Source organism: Prorops nasuta, unplaced genomic scaffold (genome assembly GCF_024137725.1).
Source record: "Prorops nasuta isolate Cenicafe-Biocafe unplaced genomic scaffold, Cenicafe_Pnas_1.2 PNAS00004, whole genome shotgun sequence".
Classification (NCBI taxonomy): Eukaryota; Metazoa; Arthropoda; class Insecta; order Hymenoptera; family Bethylidae; genus Prorops; species Prorops nasuta.
In genome coordinates this window covers 9,161,901-9,180,501 of record NW_027116801.1, presented here as the reverse complement: position 1 = coordinate 9,180,501, position 18,601 = coordinate 9,161,901, and the positions used below count along the sequence as shown (strand labels likewise).

Here is an 18,601-nt window from a genome sequence, read left to right as displayed (position 1 = left end):
AATTTTCCGTTACCCCGGTAAACGGTAAATGGCTTCTCTGAAGAGAAAAAAAAAACAGAAAGATAAGAATTTTCACCTGTAAATTTCGGTATAGCTCCTACTCCATATAGTCTTGTTCGACGGGGCACAACGAATGACTCGAGATCTGGATCGTTCATTTTGAAGAAAAAAAAGGAGAAAAGGCAAAATTGAATAGTCCGATGGTAATTTTACGGGTCTTCAATGACCTTTTAAAAATTAGCCTCAACTCAGTCTTTATGGATTTTCGATGATCTTTGGGGTATTAATCCCAAATGGATTTTTGATTGGTTTCCAAAAGTTCGTTCGAATGCTGGCTGAAATTCAAAAATAAAATTAGCAACGAGGATAAGCGAGAAAGGAAGATGGGAAATAGTTAGCGAATTGTTGTTTTGTCTTTGGGCTCCAATACAAACAATGGGGAAACTACTGGGGTTTATCTTGAACAGATTCTGCTCGTCGCTTTGTCATTGCAGAGATTCGTTAGTTGCGGAAAGTAGGTAGCAGGTTTGTGGCCTAGCTTTCACCAGGGAATCCGCAGGAGGGAGAGAGTAGGAGAGGGCTGGTTGAAAAAACTGCGAGATAACGAGGAGCACGAGGGGCTGTTTGTCCATCGGCGTTGGAAAAACAAAAGAAAATTCTGGAGGACCTCGAAAGTGCTGCTTTGGAGATTCGTATTTGGGGGACAAGTTCCGCTGATCCGACGATGGCCTCGGATAAGGGTAGTGCGTTGAAATAGGTGCGAAGAGGGTTCAGTTGGCTCGTCATTGGCCACAACGTTTCGCGTCACGATCAGATTACGTACCAGTGCGAACATGGGACGGACAAATGAGACAAAGAATGGGGGTGCTGCCGACTAAACTAACGAGGGAAGGGTGAGGGGGGGGGGGGGGAGGGTCCATGACTCGAAAACTAAACGTTACAGACATAACTGTGGGAGTAACGGGGAAATCTGAAGGATGAAGAAAGATAAAAATTAAGGAAAGAGGAAACGAAGAAATGGAGGAGGAAAGCATACGGTGAAAGTTGGAAGAAACAAGTGGAAGATCGGATCAGGGAGAAAGGTGAAAATGGAACGAGACAAGCGAAAAAAAGAATCCAAATGAGGGTTGTATATACAGGGGAGAACAGAATTTAAAGACCTTGGCTCGTGTTAAATCAACTCTTTTTGGAGTGTCTCTTCCAATCTGCCATTTCGTATTGTTCTCCATCTCGTCTTCTCTTTGTCTATCTTCCTGGGGAATGAATAGTCAATGAGCGGACAGAGGTTCAACCTAAATGCGACCCACCGCAATTAGCGATTTTCGGTCGATGTACAAATCCAGACTCGATCTTCAACATGGAAAAAAAGGCATTTACAAGTTCTCCACCATTTTTCTTCGTACCGAATGCACTGCCTCTTTCTCGTATTTGTATCTCTCGCCATTAACTCAAACGATGACGATACGTTAGCCTGGCGTAAACGTGCCTTACAGGTGAACGCTCAACATTTGTCCCTCATGTATGGTTATCGACAGAATCGGTAAAGATCTCACATTTGTTCTCCATTTTATAGACCGATCAACTCGATAAGCACGAATTTATTCAACTACCACTTAGCTACCTCCACGTGAAAAAATCTCAATTTTTTTTATAATACTGAAAATGAATAATTTTCATTCAGGATCTAACGTGAAGTAACGAATGGTAGAGTTTCGTCGGGGATTGGGATGTGAAGCCGAGCATTTTCCACCAGTATCAGGCTTTATCTTGGGTTTTGGGGGTGCGGACCAGTTTCGTTTAAAGTGTCGATGTCAGGTAAGGTTTGAGAAAAGGGTTCTTGGTGTTTCTGTTGGTTCGAACACGCAAAGTGTGGCTGTCGATTAGGAGCCCCCCCCCCCCCTCTTTTCACTACGTTTCTTCATCCCACCCTTTAGGTATAGATGGCGAGGATAGGCAAGTACGAACGGAGGATGGCGATCGGTCGATTGGAGAACGATGGGGTACTGCAGTGCCACCGATGCCAATGTACCGATGAGGCTTACAAGTGTCAACATTCTCGATGGGACATCCGACACCGAACCAAGCTGGTTCCTCCCGTTCTAAATAGCCCGGGTGGTCCACGCTCTCAGTCCAGCCGCTATCCGCACACGATCTCGGCTCGAGTTTGCTGCCTCTTTAACCAAGCCGAATGACGCCTGTGAAATCGCCCGCGCATAATTCCATGGAATCTCTCTCGCACACGCACCCCCACTTTCTGCCTAGTCCCATCAAAATTGCTCCAATCTTCTTCTCGCGATAAATCCTACAACGCACTCTACAGATCCATTTCTATAGTTTCCTTGAACTCTCTACCAGCACGTCACTCCATAACGCAGCCCTCCGAAATTGGACACTAATGAACTACAGTAGTAACTAATCGTCGAAGCTATATCAATTTGTATCTGCGCCCAATCAACCGACTAATTAGTCTAGAAGATATTTCCCAAAGTCTTAATTCCGATCATTCGTTGAGAAAAAATAAGAAATTAATAGAATTGGGAAATTCCTGACGAGAAATTGTGTGCTCCACGAGGAGTAGGAATAATTGAAAATGATTATTATATAGAAAGAATCTTGATCTAATGGAGCAATATCGTGGCGGTTTCTAATGATAGGATGAAGGAAGTTTGGATTATTTATCGATTTCTGCTACGAATATTGCACAGTGTTTTGTCGTAGTGTGTTGCGAAAGGACCAGATCGAAGGGAACGATTCCCGCAAGAAATCTACAAATGGTGGCTCGCGGTGGTTACAGTGGCTATTATTAAATTGCGCGGAGAAATCGTGCCTAGTTGGGTGGCCGAGACAAAATTTACCAAAAAGCGGTACTTTGTAGGAGAAAAAAAAAACAGACGAGATCATCTGGAAGTTTCCGAGAGCTGACCTAATGAGAGCTTGTATAGCATTGTCCATTAACGATAATTAAGTGAGCCAAGAAACGAACACGTGTGTAGGCACGCGGTAAACGTCGCCTTATCCTAAAACTTCTTAATCATGTTCGTTGAAAAAACACAATTTTTCTAACCTAACCCATAAAGCCATAATTCGTTTTTTGAAATCTTCCAACTCAGTGTATAATCTAAAAAATACAAATGTAAATAATATTTACAACGAATGTCTCCAAGCGTTAAGATTTATAATCAAGGGAGTATAGACTGCGGAAGAAAATTTTCATTCGACCGGTTGATATTGACGGAAGTACGTAGTTATAGACTGAAAAAGAAATTAGACTCAAGTGGCTAACGAGAGCGAAATTGATAAAGAGTCTGGGGACGGAGTATCGGCGAGGAGTCCAATTTGAGCGTACTTAGAAATTCGCACGGTTGTTGGGTGATGGTGGGGGAAACAAAAGAGGGAGAAAGGAAGCTTAACGAGGGGTGGTCTTGGCCACCGGCAAGCAGGGTCCTCGAAATAGTGATAAAACCACCTTGCCCGCCTACTGTTGCTCGCCGCCCATTAATAGCAATGGCGTAAATTGCTGATTTCTTCACTGAATTTGCCGACCAACCGTAAAGAGTGGGTCCTGACCGTATACCCGATTCCTCTTCTTAGTTTTTACTCTTATACCAATAAAATCGTTGTTTTTCGAGTAATACCGAGACAAATATTTGTACGCGCATTCTTCTTGATCGAAAGTTTGATTTTTCGGTCCAAGTCCCGCGAGCAATTGGATACAGAAAGCTATTAATTGTGCGAGGTGCGCATGTATACGAGCCGTTGCATATAGACTGGCGCAGCTGTGTTACCACAATGCACGTGGCGCGAGAGCTCATGCGTGACCAACGCACGCACGTCTCCAGCGCCACGCGACCGTCGCCTTTGTTGCCAATCATTTAATCGAGGAAAACCGCCAAACAATTATCCACCGATAAAAACCAAAGCAAACCCTCGTATTATTATTATTATTTCATCTGACTAAAAATCTATTCCATTAATTAATCAACCACTTATATCCGCGTGCAATCTGGATATACTTCAGCGCGCACCGAACACTTTCGAAAATGATCTCAGCTTCTGTATTATGAGAAAATATTTTTTCAACGATGAAATTATCGAGAGATAAATGTTATATTGTTGAGGAAATAATAATTGATGATATTAAAGAATATTGATTGAATAAAAACAAAAGAAACTTTTCTTTACACAATGGAAAGCTTAAAATTGGTCGATAAACAACAATGTTATCGCGCAGGTGAATTAACAGTTTTGAGTTGAATGAGAGGGAGTGGGAGGGGGAGGGGGGGGGAGGTGAAAAGGAGTAGGTATTCTTTGGTCTTGATTTTCGCGTCGAGCGAATCGCTTTAATGCGATGCTGGGGAGAATCACGCGGTCCGAAGACCTCTAGTGGATCTCGTGGTGGGGGTGGAATACGAATTATAGGAAGGTGGACCACAGCTGTGAGGAGGGGTATGAGGGGTGAGAGAAAATTATCCCGTCAAGACGGGACGTAAGGTGAAACCTGGGACGGAGAGAAGCGTAGAAGAGGACGGGGCAAAGTGAGAATTTTTACTCATACGTAGCAATATTCGTGTGTGTGTGCGTATACATCAAAGGAAGAGAAGAAGAGAGTATAGAGAGTCTCTGAATCTAACTAAACAAGCTGGGCCAAAGTCGAGTGTCCGCCCACGCTCGCAACTCGTTACAAAAACTGACGTCTTGTGTGACCCTGTCAGCGTTTTACCACCTTTAGCATCCTTACGTTGTAATCCCATAATTGCCGCCCGGGAGGAGGTTGTCATAACGTTAACTAGTCTGCATGCATTAAGTATAAGGAGAGCGGGTGCACCGTGCGCCACTCAAACTCGCCAACGAGACGAGCGAAGGCTTCGAGGAACGACCAACTGCGAACTGACAACCAAATTCACACCATTCCTCTGTAATGAAGACGCACGGGTTACCACCGGATCCACCCTCAATTTTACCAAACCATTTCGGGCCACTCCCTTTACTCTTTATAATCGCTTGGCAATCTCATATAACCATACGCACACTTGCGATAAACTCAGTAAAATTTTACCGTGCCATTTCTGTTTCTTCCCTACACCCAGAATCGATTTATAGTTTTTCGTATTTTTCTAGCGATAAATGCTGCAGCGTTGAAGTCTCTGCGCAAGCGAGATCGTTGTGGATTTTTCAAAAATTTCAGCATCGGCACGTTGACACGCGGATAGTATCGCGAGCCGGAGAACTATAGCTGCTACGTAAAGTGTTATTTGATTTGTGGTTGAGAAAGCCGTTCGTCTGTAATGAAGGCGCGCCGCCTCTTCCTCAATATATCTGCCGTGATGGCTCAATACAAGCGTAAAACGACGCGTTTCACGTTTTGACTTACTACACTATACCGCCAAGCGGCGTCTCTTCGTATTCGCAGCCGGCACTAAAAGCAACACAATTTTCGACGTGGCCCGCAAAAACCAGAACAGAACGTGTATAATATTGCTCTTCTAAAACTATAGGAAGAAGCATCGATTCTGAATTTATTTGAAACGTACGAAACTCGAGATTACGCAACGTTCTATCTTCACCGGATATATGCCGAAAGTCTATTATGGAATATTTTTTATGGTGACAGAAGTGAGAAAGAGGAAAGAAAAAAGGAGGAGATATAAGGCACGGGATACGAAGCCATATGAGCCATCTTGCCATATATCTATATATGTAAGTCCTTGGGCACCTGCCCAGCTCACCCACATATTCATCGTGGCAGATGCTTTTCCATCGTTTCGTCTATCGTGGATCATTAACTATCTAATATTTGCTCCCATAAGACCACCATAGCTTCCCCTTTCTTTCTTTTTCTCTTCAAACTGAAAATGTATCCGGTTGTCGTTTTCATTCGACCCACTCCACCTTTTCACATATATTTGATATGTGAAGATTACACTTCTTTCATCTCACTCGAAGAACAGACGGTTCGACAGGAACGATAGGACACAGGAAGAAATAGTAAAATGAGTTTTTAATTTACCGAATTCGATAGTTTTGAAATTTATCAGCATCCTGCCTTCGAGAATATTACTGGAAATTGAAATTGAGCGTATATTAAATATATATATTCGATAGAAAGCTCAGTTTCGTGAGTTCTCATTTGCTGTTTGTTTGCCTCCATGGGACACGTGCTCGCATGATCGATTCTCGATCTCCACCGCACGTGTGTGCTGATCCAATAATGGACCAGTTCTAGAGGAGATCCTGAGGGAAGAGCTCGATAATTGTAGTCTCGAGGAGAAAACCAAGGGAGGGAGAGAGAGAGAAGGCGATATGGCGAAGGTTCCTTCGGAAGAATCCGTGCAGGTCGGCGGAGTAATTTAGCAGGTAGCTAGGCACACGGTCCTTTTTGCTCTCCCTCCCCTCGCCCCTTCCCACTCTCACTCTCCAAAAACCTCTCGACCCCCCTCCCTTTGGCCAAGCGCGCGTATTTAAAAGCGTTTAAGGGAGCCCTTAACTCTCGAGTGCTCTACGCTCGATCATCACAATAGTCCTTGCGTATTATTTGTCGGTGAAATAACATGCTGTCAGTTATCGGGGATATGCTAAATATATAGGTGTACGCTAGTCGGGATCGATCGACAACTCCTACTCGATCTTTCTATTTCTTTTTTTCCACGTTTCTGCCTCCTCCCCCTCCCCCTTTCTCTGTTGTGTTTCGAGTCACTGAAGCTAAACGCTTGGTTCGCGCGAACGATCACCTATCAGGGCCATTCACCAACGCATCAGCATGAGACAATTCATGGCTGCTCCCTTTGGGATCATCGATCGATCTACAATCCGAGCCTCCAAAAGTTTCCTCCTACTCTTTATTTTTTTTCCACCTTCGGAATCCTTCCATCCTCCACCAGTATCGAATTCCTTCGATGCACTTTATCGATCGGATATCATCGCTACCCTTTCATAGAAAATATTTTTTGAAACTATCTACAGAATCTATACAATATTTGATTCTGTAACTCAAGCTTTGTTTGTTTGAGGGGAGGGGAGGGGATATTAGTCGTGCATCGTCCACGAGACCAGACTGTTCGGTAATTTTTGGTTAAATCAGATAATTTTTTTCTACTTAATACAGTTTAGATTAAAGAGAATAACGAAGCATCTAATTGATCTATATATCACGAGCCTTTTATAGAATATCTTTTCTTAAATGATCCACAGGATCCACAACGTTTATCCTTACACCTCACAAGTTCTACGGAGGCTGAAATTGTTACTCGGTGAATCTTCTGCAGCAAGATAGACTGTTCGATGGGTTTTGGCGAAATCGGATCGTTTAATCTAATAAAGCAACTAATGGCTAATAACTTAATATCGTTGCGATAAAGGAGGATAATTATACTCCCTTTAATTATACGGAGCCAGCGGCCGATGAAATCGGTGTTATTTGATTATCGAAACGGGCGCATATAGAAACTAACGAGGGGGTGGAGCCCTGCGCTTTGGGACACGGTCGATCCGGAAATTTATTACGTTTACCTGCGAACTTTCAATCGTTTCTGCAAAATTCACAAGTTTGGCCAAATCAACTCGTATTCTCCGAGCCTTGGCTGATCTATCAGCTATAATGCTTACCAAGAAGTGATTTTTAATTATTAGACAATTTTTGTTGAACGGAGAAAAGTGCAGATAATGATACACTCAATAAAAATGGAATACACAACTTTGGCTAAATCAATTCGTATTCTACGAGCTGTCACTGATCTATAACCTGTAATGTTTACCAAGAAAAAGTGAATTTTAGTCATTTGATCATTTTTATCGAATGGGAAAAAGTGTAGGTCATATATCATACACATTGAACATGAGAATGTTCGAGTTCGACTGACGTGCATAAAACTTTGATTTTTCTAAATTCTGCCCCAACCTAACCCAATTTGAGACTCTCCTTGGAACGCACAGGGTGTTTCTGAGAAAATAACGCGTGGGCGTTGAAATGTTGAATTTTTTGAATCGCCTCAAAGGCGAGAATCGCTGCCACGCTCCGTTTCGTCCAGTCATGGCGAATCAATGAAATCGATCATTGGGGCGTGATTTTTTTTCATCCGGAAAAAAGGGAGTTTATGAAAACGTATCTATTATCTCACCTCTTGGAATGGACGTGCTCAAGTCGGTAGTGTTTAGAGACACGCCCGGAATTTAAATATAAACTTGGCTGGTTACGTTGCATGAATTTATACAGCGAAATGATACAACATTTTTGTGTGTATGCTTGCAGAGATAACGAAGGTACCGCGCGATAATTCGCTTTGTTCCTCGACATAGGGATTTGGGTATTTGGGACGCGCATCGCAGTTTTGCTTGGTAAGATTTACATCCAAACGCGAAAGCATTAATTGCAACCGAGGCAAAATTTTAAAAGCCATTAATGACAAGCATGAAGAATTGCTCGCCGCTTAAATTGCTTATGAGCGTTTTAAACTGGCGTGTAGGTACCTAATATACGTGTATATATCGTATCTCGAGTTTCAACTTGAAAAACTCTTTCACGCTTATCGAGCCCTTCAGCTATATAGAGAAGTAGTCGTTGTTTGTAGAATGAAACAATGGCGTTTGTTGGCTAAACTGAACTGGTGGCAGGGGACCATCGACATCCTAGAAGCTCATCGAGGGCCTCGTCGAGGATGCGAGAGGTCCTTTTTCTCCCGTTTCATTCCCCCTCCCATCTTTTCCTTTTCGTTTAACGTCCAGCCAGGATTAAAGAGAGTTCGACCCACCATTGAACTTGTGCTCCCTCTGGTCAATCTTCTTCCCTCGCTCTCGACTGGTTCACACTGCTCTTCCTTCCTCTCTTTTTCTCCCCCCCCCCCCTCCCTCAATCCTACCTCTACTGCCAAACTACTCGTCCCTCCCCTCTATTCTTCAAACACAAAAATTCGTATGAGAAAATCATTCGTTACTTTCGAAGATTCCTCATTAGATCAGACACGATTTCCATCTTCCTCCTCCCCTCTATTTCCTTCAGGACTACTTTTTTTCCTCACTGCTCCTCCTTTCTTTCTCTCGCTTCTTCCTAAACTCATCCACACCTCTGTTATTCCCACGATCCACAGATCCACTCGAACTACGTTCGAAACTCTTTCAATAATTTTAATTAAACATTCTTTCGACAGTCTCTCTCTTCTTTTGTCGATTAGTAATGTTTGTTTGTTGATGTAACAATTTAATTGAATCTTAAGATTACTGTATACGACGATCTTAGAGACAAGAGAGATTTTTCACTCGAGGAACGATCCTGATGAAGCCATCGATATAGCTTTCCCTTTTAATATTTAAATCCACAGAGTCCTGAAACCCCCGTTGAGTGAGCGCGTGCTACAATACGAATCTCGCAGTGTGAAGTATCGAGACACGTCACATTTGATCGCTCCTCGATAGCTTATTTATAATTAATAACTGGAACGCAGTGCATCGAACAAGGGTTCAGCACCCCTGTGGCGAACATTTCAAGGGCAGAATTTTCTCTGTCGCTGGAAATGATTAAATAATTTATCTAAATTTCTCTATAATTTCTTAGTGTTTTTCTGGTATCGAGAAAAAAAATTTAAAGAGTATTCTGGAAGGATGATAAGCGGGGGAGATTGTGAATGAAAGATGAAAATTTGCAATCTTAATTCTCAAATAACGACGATCTTGTTGAACACAGGTTTTGATTCCCAGTTGCAAAGCTACGTGCACTGGACGATACTGAGGCAAACTGTAATCGGCTTACATGTATTTCGGAGGCCGATCGTGTGGGCCAGTCAAGTTGGTTCCGCTGGAATCCGCCATTTTTCTCTCGAGTCAACCCCAAACGTGACCGTCGAACTACAAACAAAGAACCACCATGGACTAATAGAGTCAGGTAAGCTTTGACACTCCTAATCTCTTGAAATTTATACCCGAATAACGAGCCACCGTCCAACAAATTCACACGACCCTTGGACAAAAATAGCTGAAAAAATAAAATGACGCGTCTCCAGTTTAAAACTCCACGACACAAATGCTAATTTCTAGTAATAGGTCCTAATATTAATCCCGATTTCGGTGTCACCAGCCGGATTACAATTCGGAATGCAGCAAAGGAGTCCTTTTTATCCAATCTGTCGACGAGGGTTAAATGTCAAACGAGACTCTTATACTCCTTGACGTAAACAAATTCACAGAGCTCTTTTTGTGTGCATCCACTAAAGCTAATCAACGAGATTCGTTTCTTCTTTGCCGTTTCATTTCTCAGTCAGAAAAATTTAGAAATATCTCAATTCGACCAAGTACGTGTTAATTTGTATACATGTATAGAGTGATCGAGACGTTCGTTCGAATATCAGTTTCTCAAAGTGAGAATGGCGTAGAAGGAAAATTTGCTAAATGATGATGATTTTACTAAAAAAGTGTCGAGTCACGTGCTACTTAGAGAGGATTATGGACAGGCGTGGAAGTAAAGTCAGTTAATTGGTAGAGTGTTAAATTTGACCAATAAGTGCGAGTAAGGATGCGATTAACGAAAGGAGACAAAGGACTCTGTGAGTTGTTAGCAAAAGTCGACCCAAGTCGAATTCAGCGAAGCAAAGGCGGATAAATAAAGATTCGCCATTAAAATTCTCTGTAAATATTTTATTTTCCGGATAGAAAATTCTAACAACCCATAAGACGCTCCAGAACGCTTCTCACGTTTTTCCTATCCTCGTGTTTTTCAAGATAAATTTTCAGCACAGATCTGGAATCATGGGAGTAGCGGAATTCGACAGCGTTGAAAGATTCCCGGCGGCGATTCGACCCAACACCAAAGGAAAGAAAGAAACGAAACAATCGCGGCTCCTTTCTGAAAACAATCCGTCTGCATTGAAATCGTGCCAACAATGGAAACTCGAAGAAAGCCAAAAGCCTTAAAATCAATTATCTAAACAAATGCATCGATTCATCTTTCAAAATCAGTCCTGAATCGTGCCAAAAAAATGATTAAAAACCAAATTTTATTCCTGTGAAAAATTAACAATGAAATAATCGTTGCATGCATGTAGTTTAATAATCGCGTTTTAATTCGAATAGCCGTTAAACGTACAAGAATCGGAAGACTGTAATTTTACTCAGAGAATTATCTTAGTGTATTTTAGTTCGTGTGATCAGAGGGTGAGGTAAATGGATATTTCTACTATAATTACGAGGTTCCGATAGCCTTCTAAGCGCGTATCTGGTATTTTGTATTGGAGGGAGGGGAGTGTAAGTTAGGCGTTGTAAAGCCAATCACGAATTTGGCGGTGTTGAAGCGAGCTGGTCGGCAATTTGGTCGACACCAAAGAGAAAAAGAATAAGGAAACAATTGCGGCTTCTTTTCGAAAACAATTCGTGCATTGAAATTCGTGCTACAATGGAGGTAGACTCGATGAGATTCAGGGGGAGAATTGGTGGGGATGAAGGGATGAGGGGTGGCAACAATGCGGACCCCTCCTGCGAAACCGAGTGGCCCTCTTGGATCTCCCAAAAGCATTTATTTATTTCTATTCTACCCTCGAGCATTGATGCTCTTCCTATCCCCCCTCCCCTCTACCTCAAACGAATCTAACGCGTAAAAATGAAATCGCACGCCAATTTTCCAAATGAGACTTTCACGCTTTAAGCTTCCCGACAATCGTTCTCTCCTTTTACTCAGTTTTTCGACTAACGCACCGAACGATGATACACAATTCGTACAATGGAACGGTTTTACCGAAGAGAAACTGTTTTTACACGTCGTTCTATAACTATTTTATTCAATATAAATTTTCCGATGAAATCTATCGAAGAATATTCATCAGTGTTTTCCCAGCAAATCCGGAAGTCAGCAATTAACGCGTTAACCTTCTTTTAATACGACCGAGAAGGAGTCCAATTTTTTCAGCTCTGGTTTCAGCTTCCGATCGCACCACGCGCGTCAAGAATAATAAAGTTCACTAATATCTCATCCGTGGTGGTTCTCGACTCAGAAAGGATTTTTTGTGAGCGTCGATAATTCGTGGAGAAAAATCGGCCTTGTCCAGGAGGAATCGAACGGTGAGGTGCGTGTGAAACTTTAGCCAGACTCTTTCGGCCCTTATGGATATTACATAAGTAGGGTTACCAAGGCGGGAAATTCGGTTTCCACCCCCTCGATTTAAGGCCGCTTAATCACTGGGTTATATATTTATTTTTCAAAATGATACTCTGCATGCATATATAAATATATACTTATACAGTATATATAGCGTGTCAATTTTAGAACGTATCACCCAGCTCTATATTTCAATCCTTTCTCATTTAAGATTTTATTGTAGTTTCCACCCTCGCTAGGGAGAATTCGTGCAATTTAATAGAAAATCAACTTAAAAGATGTCATTATTGAAAATAAATTCAATGGTCTTTTTTTGTAAAATTTTATTTATTGTATAAGGAGTAAAGTCTATCAATGGTCGTACGATTTTAATTTCATATTTTGTATACGATTAATTATATCCTGAGAAAATTCTACCAAGGAGTTAAAAAAATTGTATTTATTTATAAAAGCGAGCGGAAGGTTATTGTGGGAGATGCGCGAATAAAGCGCGAGTGATGGAGTCTTCCCCACATCTCGCGTTGGGGATGCTCTATTAAAAGGTCGATTAGCGCGTGAGCCGCATGCTTGGTGCATGCATTGGAAATTACACGGTGCATCGTCGGAACTGGCGCCCCAGATTCTGACGCTTGCCAAATTTCAGCGCTCGCCCGGCGAGAAGGTTCCCAATGATTATCCACTTAAATCCTGAAGTCGCGAGCAATTATGTGGGGGTGCGAGGGTTAATTCGATAATTGCGTTATTCCAACGAGAATAATTGCCACCTATCGACCAATGCAAATCTCTCGCGGCAACACCGAGCCTCTCGCAGAAACCTCCTCATCCCCTTCCTTATCTCACCCACCCAGCACACAGTCACTCTCATTTTTTCCCTTGATTACACTGCTTTTAATCGCCAAACATATACTGACTTATTTCAGCATTTTCCTCTATAATGTATCATTAAAATCGTTCTCCCCTAAAAATCAACTTTTTTCAAATATTTCCCACAAAAATGATGCGATTTATCGAGGAAACTATAGAACATGGTTTATCCTGGATTGCTTTCAATTTTACGAAAAAAGAAAAATACCGAGATACGCTAATTCCAGATCATGTCAATCCAACCCCGAGAGTCCAAGCGAAAGAGAGTATTTTTTGTTTCGGTTTTCTTTGCAAAGCCTTGGATCCCAGATCTTGACGAATCCAATCAAGACCAATCAAGATTCCTGACTAATTCCCTGGGAATTAGTAAACAACGAAGGATATCCGATTTCTTTGAGATCCACGTGTTTCCCTGGGGGAGTAGTGTGAGTTTTGGAAGATTAGAGGAACGAAGCGACAAGAAAAAAGAGAAGAAGGGAAAGTATCAAGCACTGGAGAAAATAGGTTCAGAAGTTGAAAACCAGTTATCAATATCTACATATTCGTAGAATACTGATGATTCCAATAAGGTTTTATTTTTTTGTTTTATTCGAAATATATGAAAGTGGTGAAAAAAATATAAAAAGGGGGAGGGGGTGAAGAAAGAAGCTCGGAGCTTAAAGTTCGGTGAGTGCGTGGAGGAAGAAGAAGAAGAAGAAGAAGAAGGTTGTTCGGACTGTGGCGGCTGGCACAGGTTAAAGAGGGGAGAAGCACGCGTCGGCCACGCTCCCCGTGCACACACCTGGGGCCAGTTGGCTAGCGAGAAGAACCCCTCCATCGGGACTCACGACCAATGTCCAATTATTAACAAATTATGATCGCGAAATTGGGCATCTTCCGGAAATACGGAAACGAAAACTCACCGAGACCGCGTTTCTTCACCCAAAAATCCTACTGACCTTGTCCCCTCCTATACTTAATATACGCTCAACCTCGTTTTACCCAGAGTATGGTGGAACCTGACAAACTGCTGCAAGCTGGTGCTAAAAATTATTCGATGAGTAGCTGAAAAGTTGAAAACAACGGATATAAAAGGTTTCGAGAATTGATAAGGTTTTAGTAGGAAGCTATATATAGGCCACCTCTCGGGAAGGAAGTGAATTTATTGGAGCAAATCCGGCTTCCTTCCAGCTTCTTGCCAAGATCAATCGCTCGAAGTTCCTCGGTCATCCACGTCGGGCTTCGAAGCCTACGAATACAGTGTTGAAAATATTGTAATATGGTACTTCCTTATATTTTCGCGCAATTACCTTCTTTCGTCCCTCGAATATCCGCACAGACGAGAATAAAGTTTATAGCAAAAAGTATGAGGCAGCTTTCACAAATTTCCCTGCAATTTCATCAATTTCGAGCAAATTACTGTGTTATAACATATATAACATGTGGGTCTCTCGCACGCTTTCAGTTTCGTTTGGTCCACTTTAAAAGCCTGGAATACATCGCTGCACGTGTTTCGTAATAACGATGAATTTCGTCTTAGGAGTTTCTGTTGATCTTTCAAAGCTTTCTGACTCTTCTGCAATAATCGTGATTGCTGGTATACCATTCATCGTGAGATTCGGGTAAAGTACAGGCATCGGTAAAATTTCCAAAAAGAAATGCTTTGGGATCCTATTGGAATTCTTCTCCTTTTTTTTGTTCTGTACGTGGACTATATAGGCTCATTATGGAAAAGAACTTGAAAAACAATTTTCCGTTCGCTACTTCGGTATTTGTGAGGAAAATAGTAATATTTAAAAATCAATTTTGTAATTGGTCGTGGCAGAGATTCGGTTGATGGAAAAAGGATATTGTGATTGAAAGAGAGGATAAGAGGCAACTACTAGTTAAGCGTGAAAATGCCGACAGGAAACTGAAGTGAAATGAACAAGATCCGATGATATTAAAAGCACATTAGTTGTGATGGTAAAGAGGAACATTAGTCGATGGCCTTCCGGTTCATTTATTTTCCTGTGTTTACGTTACGGAAAACTACACTATTTTGACACTGTAATTTTACGTGGCTTTTTTATAAATATATATATTTTATGGTTCCCCTGTCAACTTTAAAGTATAGGTACAACGTGGAATCTAATGATACAATATTCGTTCAATTAAACAACAATTTCAGCAATTCTTTAAATATATACTAACAAATGCGTACAATTCGAAATTGAAATTAAAAATTTACATTCAATTATAATAAATTTGATTTTTCTCAAATCAGTTTGAAAAAACTGATTGATAAGAATATAATCATAAGATTATAATGTATCGTTCAGGAGAGTGCGTGGGTAGTAAGGGAATTTCTTGGATGGATATTGGCTTTGTAAGACCTTTTATAAAGATGTTAAGGGGACTGGTTTTGGTAAATGGTCTTGGCATAAGCTACGAAAAAAAAGGAACAACAGGGTGGTGCTGGTTTTGGCGCTGTCTAAGACGCCTGAGTCGGCGATGGTACACCCGATAACCTGCTTAACCCCACCAGCCCATTATTATAATATTTGCCGAGCCGAAATATAGTAATTGCTTATTTGCTCGGGACCAATTACCACAACGTCCAAGTCCGCAACTACGTGATCAGGAGGATAGCTACAAGGTACACCTACACCCATTTTCGGCCTAGTACCTGTATTCATCCCCAATATCAATAGCCTACATTCATAATCCTCTTGCACCTATCTCAGCATTTACCTATCCCTCACCAATATGCACCGATTAGCCCTAAACACGATTCTGACCATATTTCAAATCAACCAATATAAGCTCTGTTATTTTCTCCGCTTTATTCTGTACTTCGTATTTCTTACCTTACGCTCGTCTATCACTCATACTATCGAATTAAAAAGGAAATGTTTTCCAAATAATGAGTTATAATAATATATATTAAATACTTTACGATTTTCTTATACAAAACAATGCACAATCACTTTCATTTAATTATTTGCATTAATTTTTTGTTCTGTATTACAAAAAGTTGTGTTATGCTATACAGTCTTCTTCCGCTGCAGTAATATATGACATATCAATTATAAAGTTTATGACGGCACATGTACACAAAAATGTCAATATTTATAATCAAGGTTATTAAGTCTAACGATCAAATGAACTTGATATTGGCTATTATAGCCAATATTTTTATATACATCTTGTATACTATTCAATTATAGGTACACGCGATTCTGTCGAAATCATGAAATGATTTTAATAAAAGCCTATTGTATACAATAAAAATGTCACTTCATTTAATATTTTTAAGGTTTCCATAGTTTTAAGAGACCATCTTCACTGTATGAACATAACAAATTTTGATGGGGGTGATGCGCGAGTCCAATGACATCTTTTTCATGAATCTGTGTCAAATAAAATAATATTTATTTATATTTATATTCTTTTGATAATGGGGATATTTTTATATAAATAGATAAGACTTACATTAAGCGTTCTTTCAAGTTTCCCCGATGTTGTTGAAAAACAGTAAAGTACCAAATCTTCACCAACGCAATAAATGAATTCGCCGCGTGGACTTACAACTGTGCAGACAAAATCTCCACCCTCTCGTTTACCACTGGAGAATGATCTAACTATTTGACCTTGCATGTTCATAATAACAACAGTATTTGACCTATTACAAACAACAAAGTGTTCTGGATTTCTTGGAAGAGGGTGAATACTGTTCACTGTCAAATCAGCAGCACCTAATGATTTGTATGTTCCAATACATTCGGTTGTTTTCAAGCTCCATATTTTAACAGTTCCATCAGAAGAGGCACTGATTATATTATGACCATCTGGTGCAAAAACCACTTCATTTACAAAGGATCCATGTCCTCGAAATTCTTTAAGAGTTTTTCCAGACTTTAATCCATGTATTCTGTAAAATATTATCAAATTTATTGAAAATTTCAAGAATCATTGATTTGTATCTGAAATTTCATATACCTTATAGTTGTATCGAATGAAGCAGATAATATTTGGCTATTATCTCTACTAAATTGTAAGCATGTAACACCTTTTGCATGTGCTTTTTCAAATCTTCTCAAGCACTGACCATTCTGTACTTTCCAAACTTTAACTTTTCCATCTTGTCCACCTCCAGCAAGCATTTCACTATCACGACTAAAAGTCATTGACAGCACAGCCTGCTCCATCATCATAAAATTGTCTTGTGCTTGATACTTTAAATCTTTTCTTATTTTACCAGTAGTAAAATTCCAAACTTCTATGAAACCATCTACAGAACCAGTAACCAAGTACTGTCCATCAGGCGAAAATCGTGCACATTCTACATGTGACTTTTGTCCAAATTTGATTTGTTTTGATAGCTGTGTAGGGTATTTTTCATCTTCTTGATCACGAACAGCAGCTTTTCCTCTGAATAAATCAATAGTAGTACCAGGAGGTAGTAAGCCCTGATGCTGCTGCCATTTTAATGCTTGTCCTAAAAGTGCTAATAATCTGCTTGATGGTACAACTGATACTTCCCCTGCTAATGCAGTTGCTATATATGCTCTACGTTTCTCTTTAGTGCTACCATCTGGATATGCTTCCCGTGGATCAAAGTATGATCGTGCTAGTAAATTCTCTGTACAATGAATACAATAGTTAGAAACAAACATTACATAAATAAAAAAGCAAATTAAGTTTACAATTCAGTAGTGGCAGAAATGACTGAAAGTACTGAAATTTCTCTGAAATGTTTCAAACAACTTATAAATTGCAGTAATTTCAGTGAACTCAACTGATTTTGATATATAGCTTAAATAAAATAAACTATACCTAAGTGAATATATCTCTCAGGTTCTTGTTGTTTCATCATGATCATAGGATCTGTTTGCCTTAATAAAGATCTTGCTGCACCTAATTCTCTTAATTCAATCAACTCTAACACCACCTACAAAATATAATTTTCAAATGTAATAAAATTTTAAAGCTGTTAAAATATTTTTAGGTACATTGCAAACCTGTTCATATAAATCTATAAGCTTTTTGTCTGGTAATTTTAAAGATTGTATTGCTTTCAATACAGTATCCCAATGGCCATTATTTATATCAGCTACAAATCCATCAACACTATCTACAGTATTAAGTGAAACACCAGTTTCCTCCTAAACAGTATTTGAAAATTTCAGTGTATTATCAAGCAAAGAAAATTAAATTATATGATAATATTCATAAATTACCTGCAATGTTTGCAAAGTCTTGACAAGATTGGATTCTTTCAGATATTGTTGTATCAAACGAATAACACTGAAATAAAAATAAACAATTAGTAACAGTATTTATCTTTCTATAAAATACTACTTACTCCGCTGATTCAATTTCAATAGACATTTTAATATATTTAAATACACATAAATTGTACAAACAATTATTCTGTAACAAATTTTCAGAAAACTACTGGTTTGTTGATAGCAAACATATATATATTTGGTTCGATCATATCTCGTTCTCGAGCATCTATCAATCGGCGGTCATCTCGACGTTAATCGAGTGTCGATGTTAAAATCGAGTAGGCACTATAGGCACGAGTCACGACTCGTGTCGAGCAGCAGAGAGGCGTGAGTCGGCACTCGGCAGTCGGCACTCGGCGGCCCCGGCCGGCCCGTCCCCGTGGTGCGTGACAGCAGCGCCGCCTAGCGTCCT

At 40.3% G+C, this 18,601-nt stretch overlaps 1 protein-coding gene across 1 annotated transcript; it reads right to left on the bottom strand.

The window, feature by feature from the left end:
* Positions 1 to 15,855: 15,855 nt before the first annotated feature.
* Positions 15,856 to 18,421, bottom strand: Smu1 (Smu1 spliceosomal factor). Its single transcript, XM_066726352.1, has 7 exons — positions 18,264 to 18,421; positions 18,139 to 18,205; positions 17,920 to 18,063; positions 17,735 to 17,849; positions 16,898 to 17,540; positions 16,391 to 16,829; positions 15,856 to 16,308 (listed from the first exon to the last, which is right to left on the bottom strand). The coding sequence occupies exons 1-7, from the start codon at positions 18,287 to 18,289 to the stop codon at positions 16,210 to 16,212; spliced, it is 1,533 nt and encodes a 510-aa protein (XP_066582449.1). The 5' UTR covers positions 18,290 to 18,421; the 3' UTR covers positions 15,856 to 16,209.
* Positions 18,422 to 18,601: the final 180 nt, after the last annotated feature.

Excerpts from the sequence above, each read along its gene's own strand:
- Smu1 (XM_066726352.1), bottom strand. The coding sequence starts at position 18,289 with ATGTCTATTGAAATTGAATCAGCGGA. Across the intron at positions 18,064-18,138 it reads AGACTTTGCAAACATTGCAG|GAGGAAACTGGTGTTTCACT; the intron begins GTAATTTATGAA and ends AATACTGTTTAG. Across the intron at positions 16,830-16,897 it reads TCATTCGATACAACTATAAG|AATACATGGATTAAAGTCTG; the intron begins GTATATGAAATT and ends AATATTTTACAG.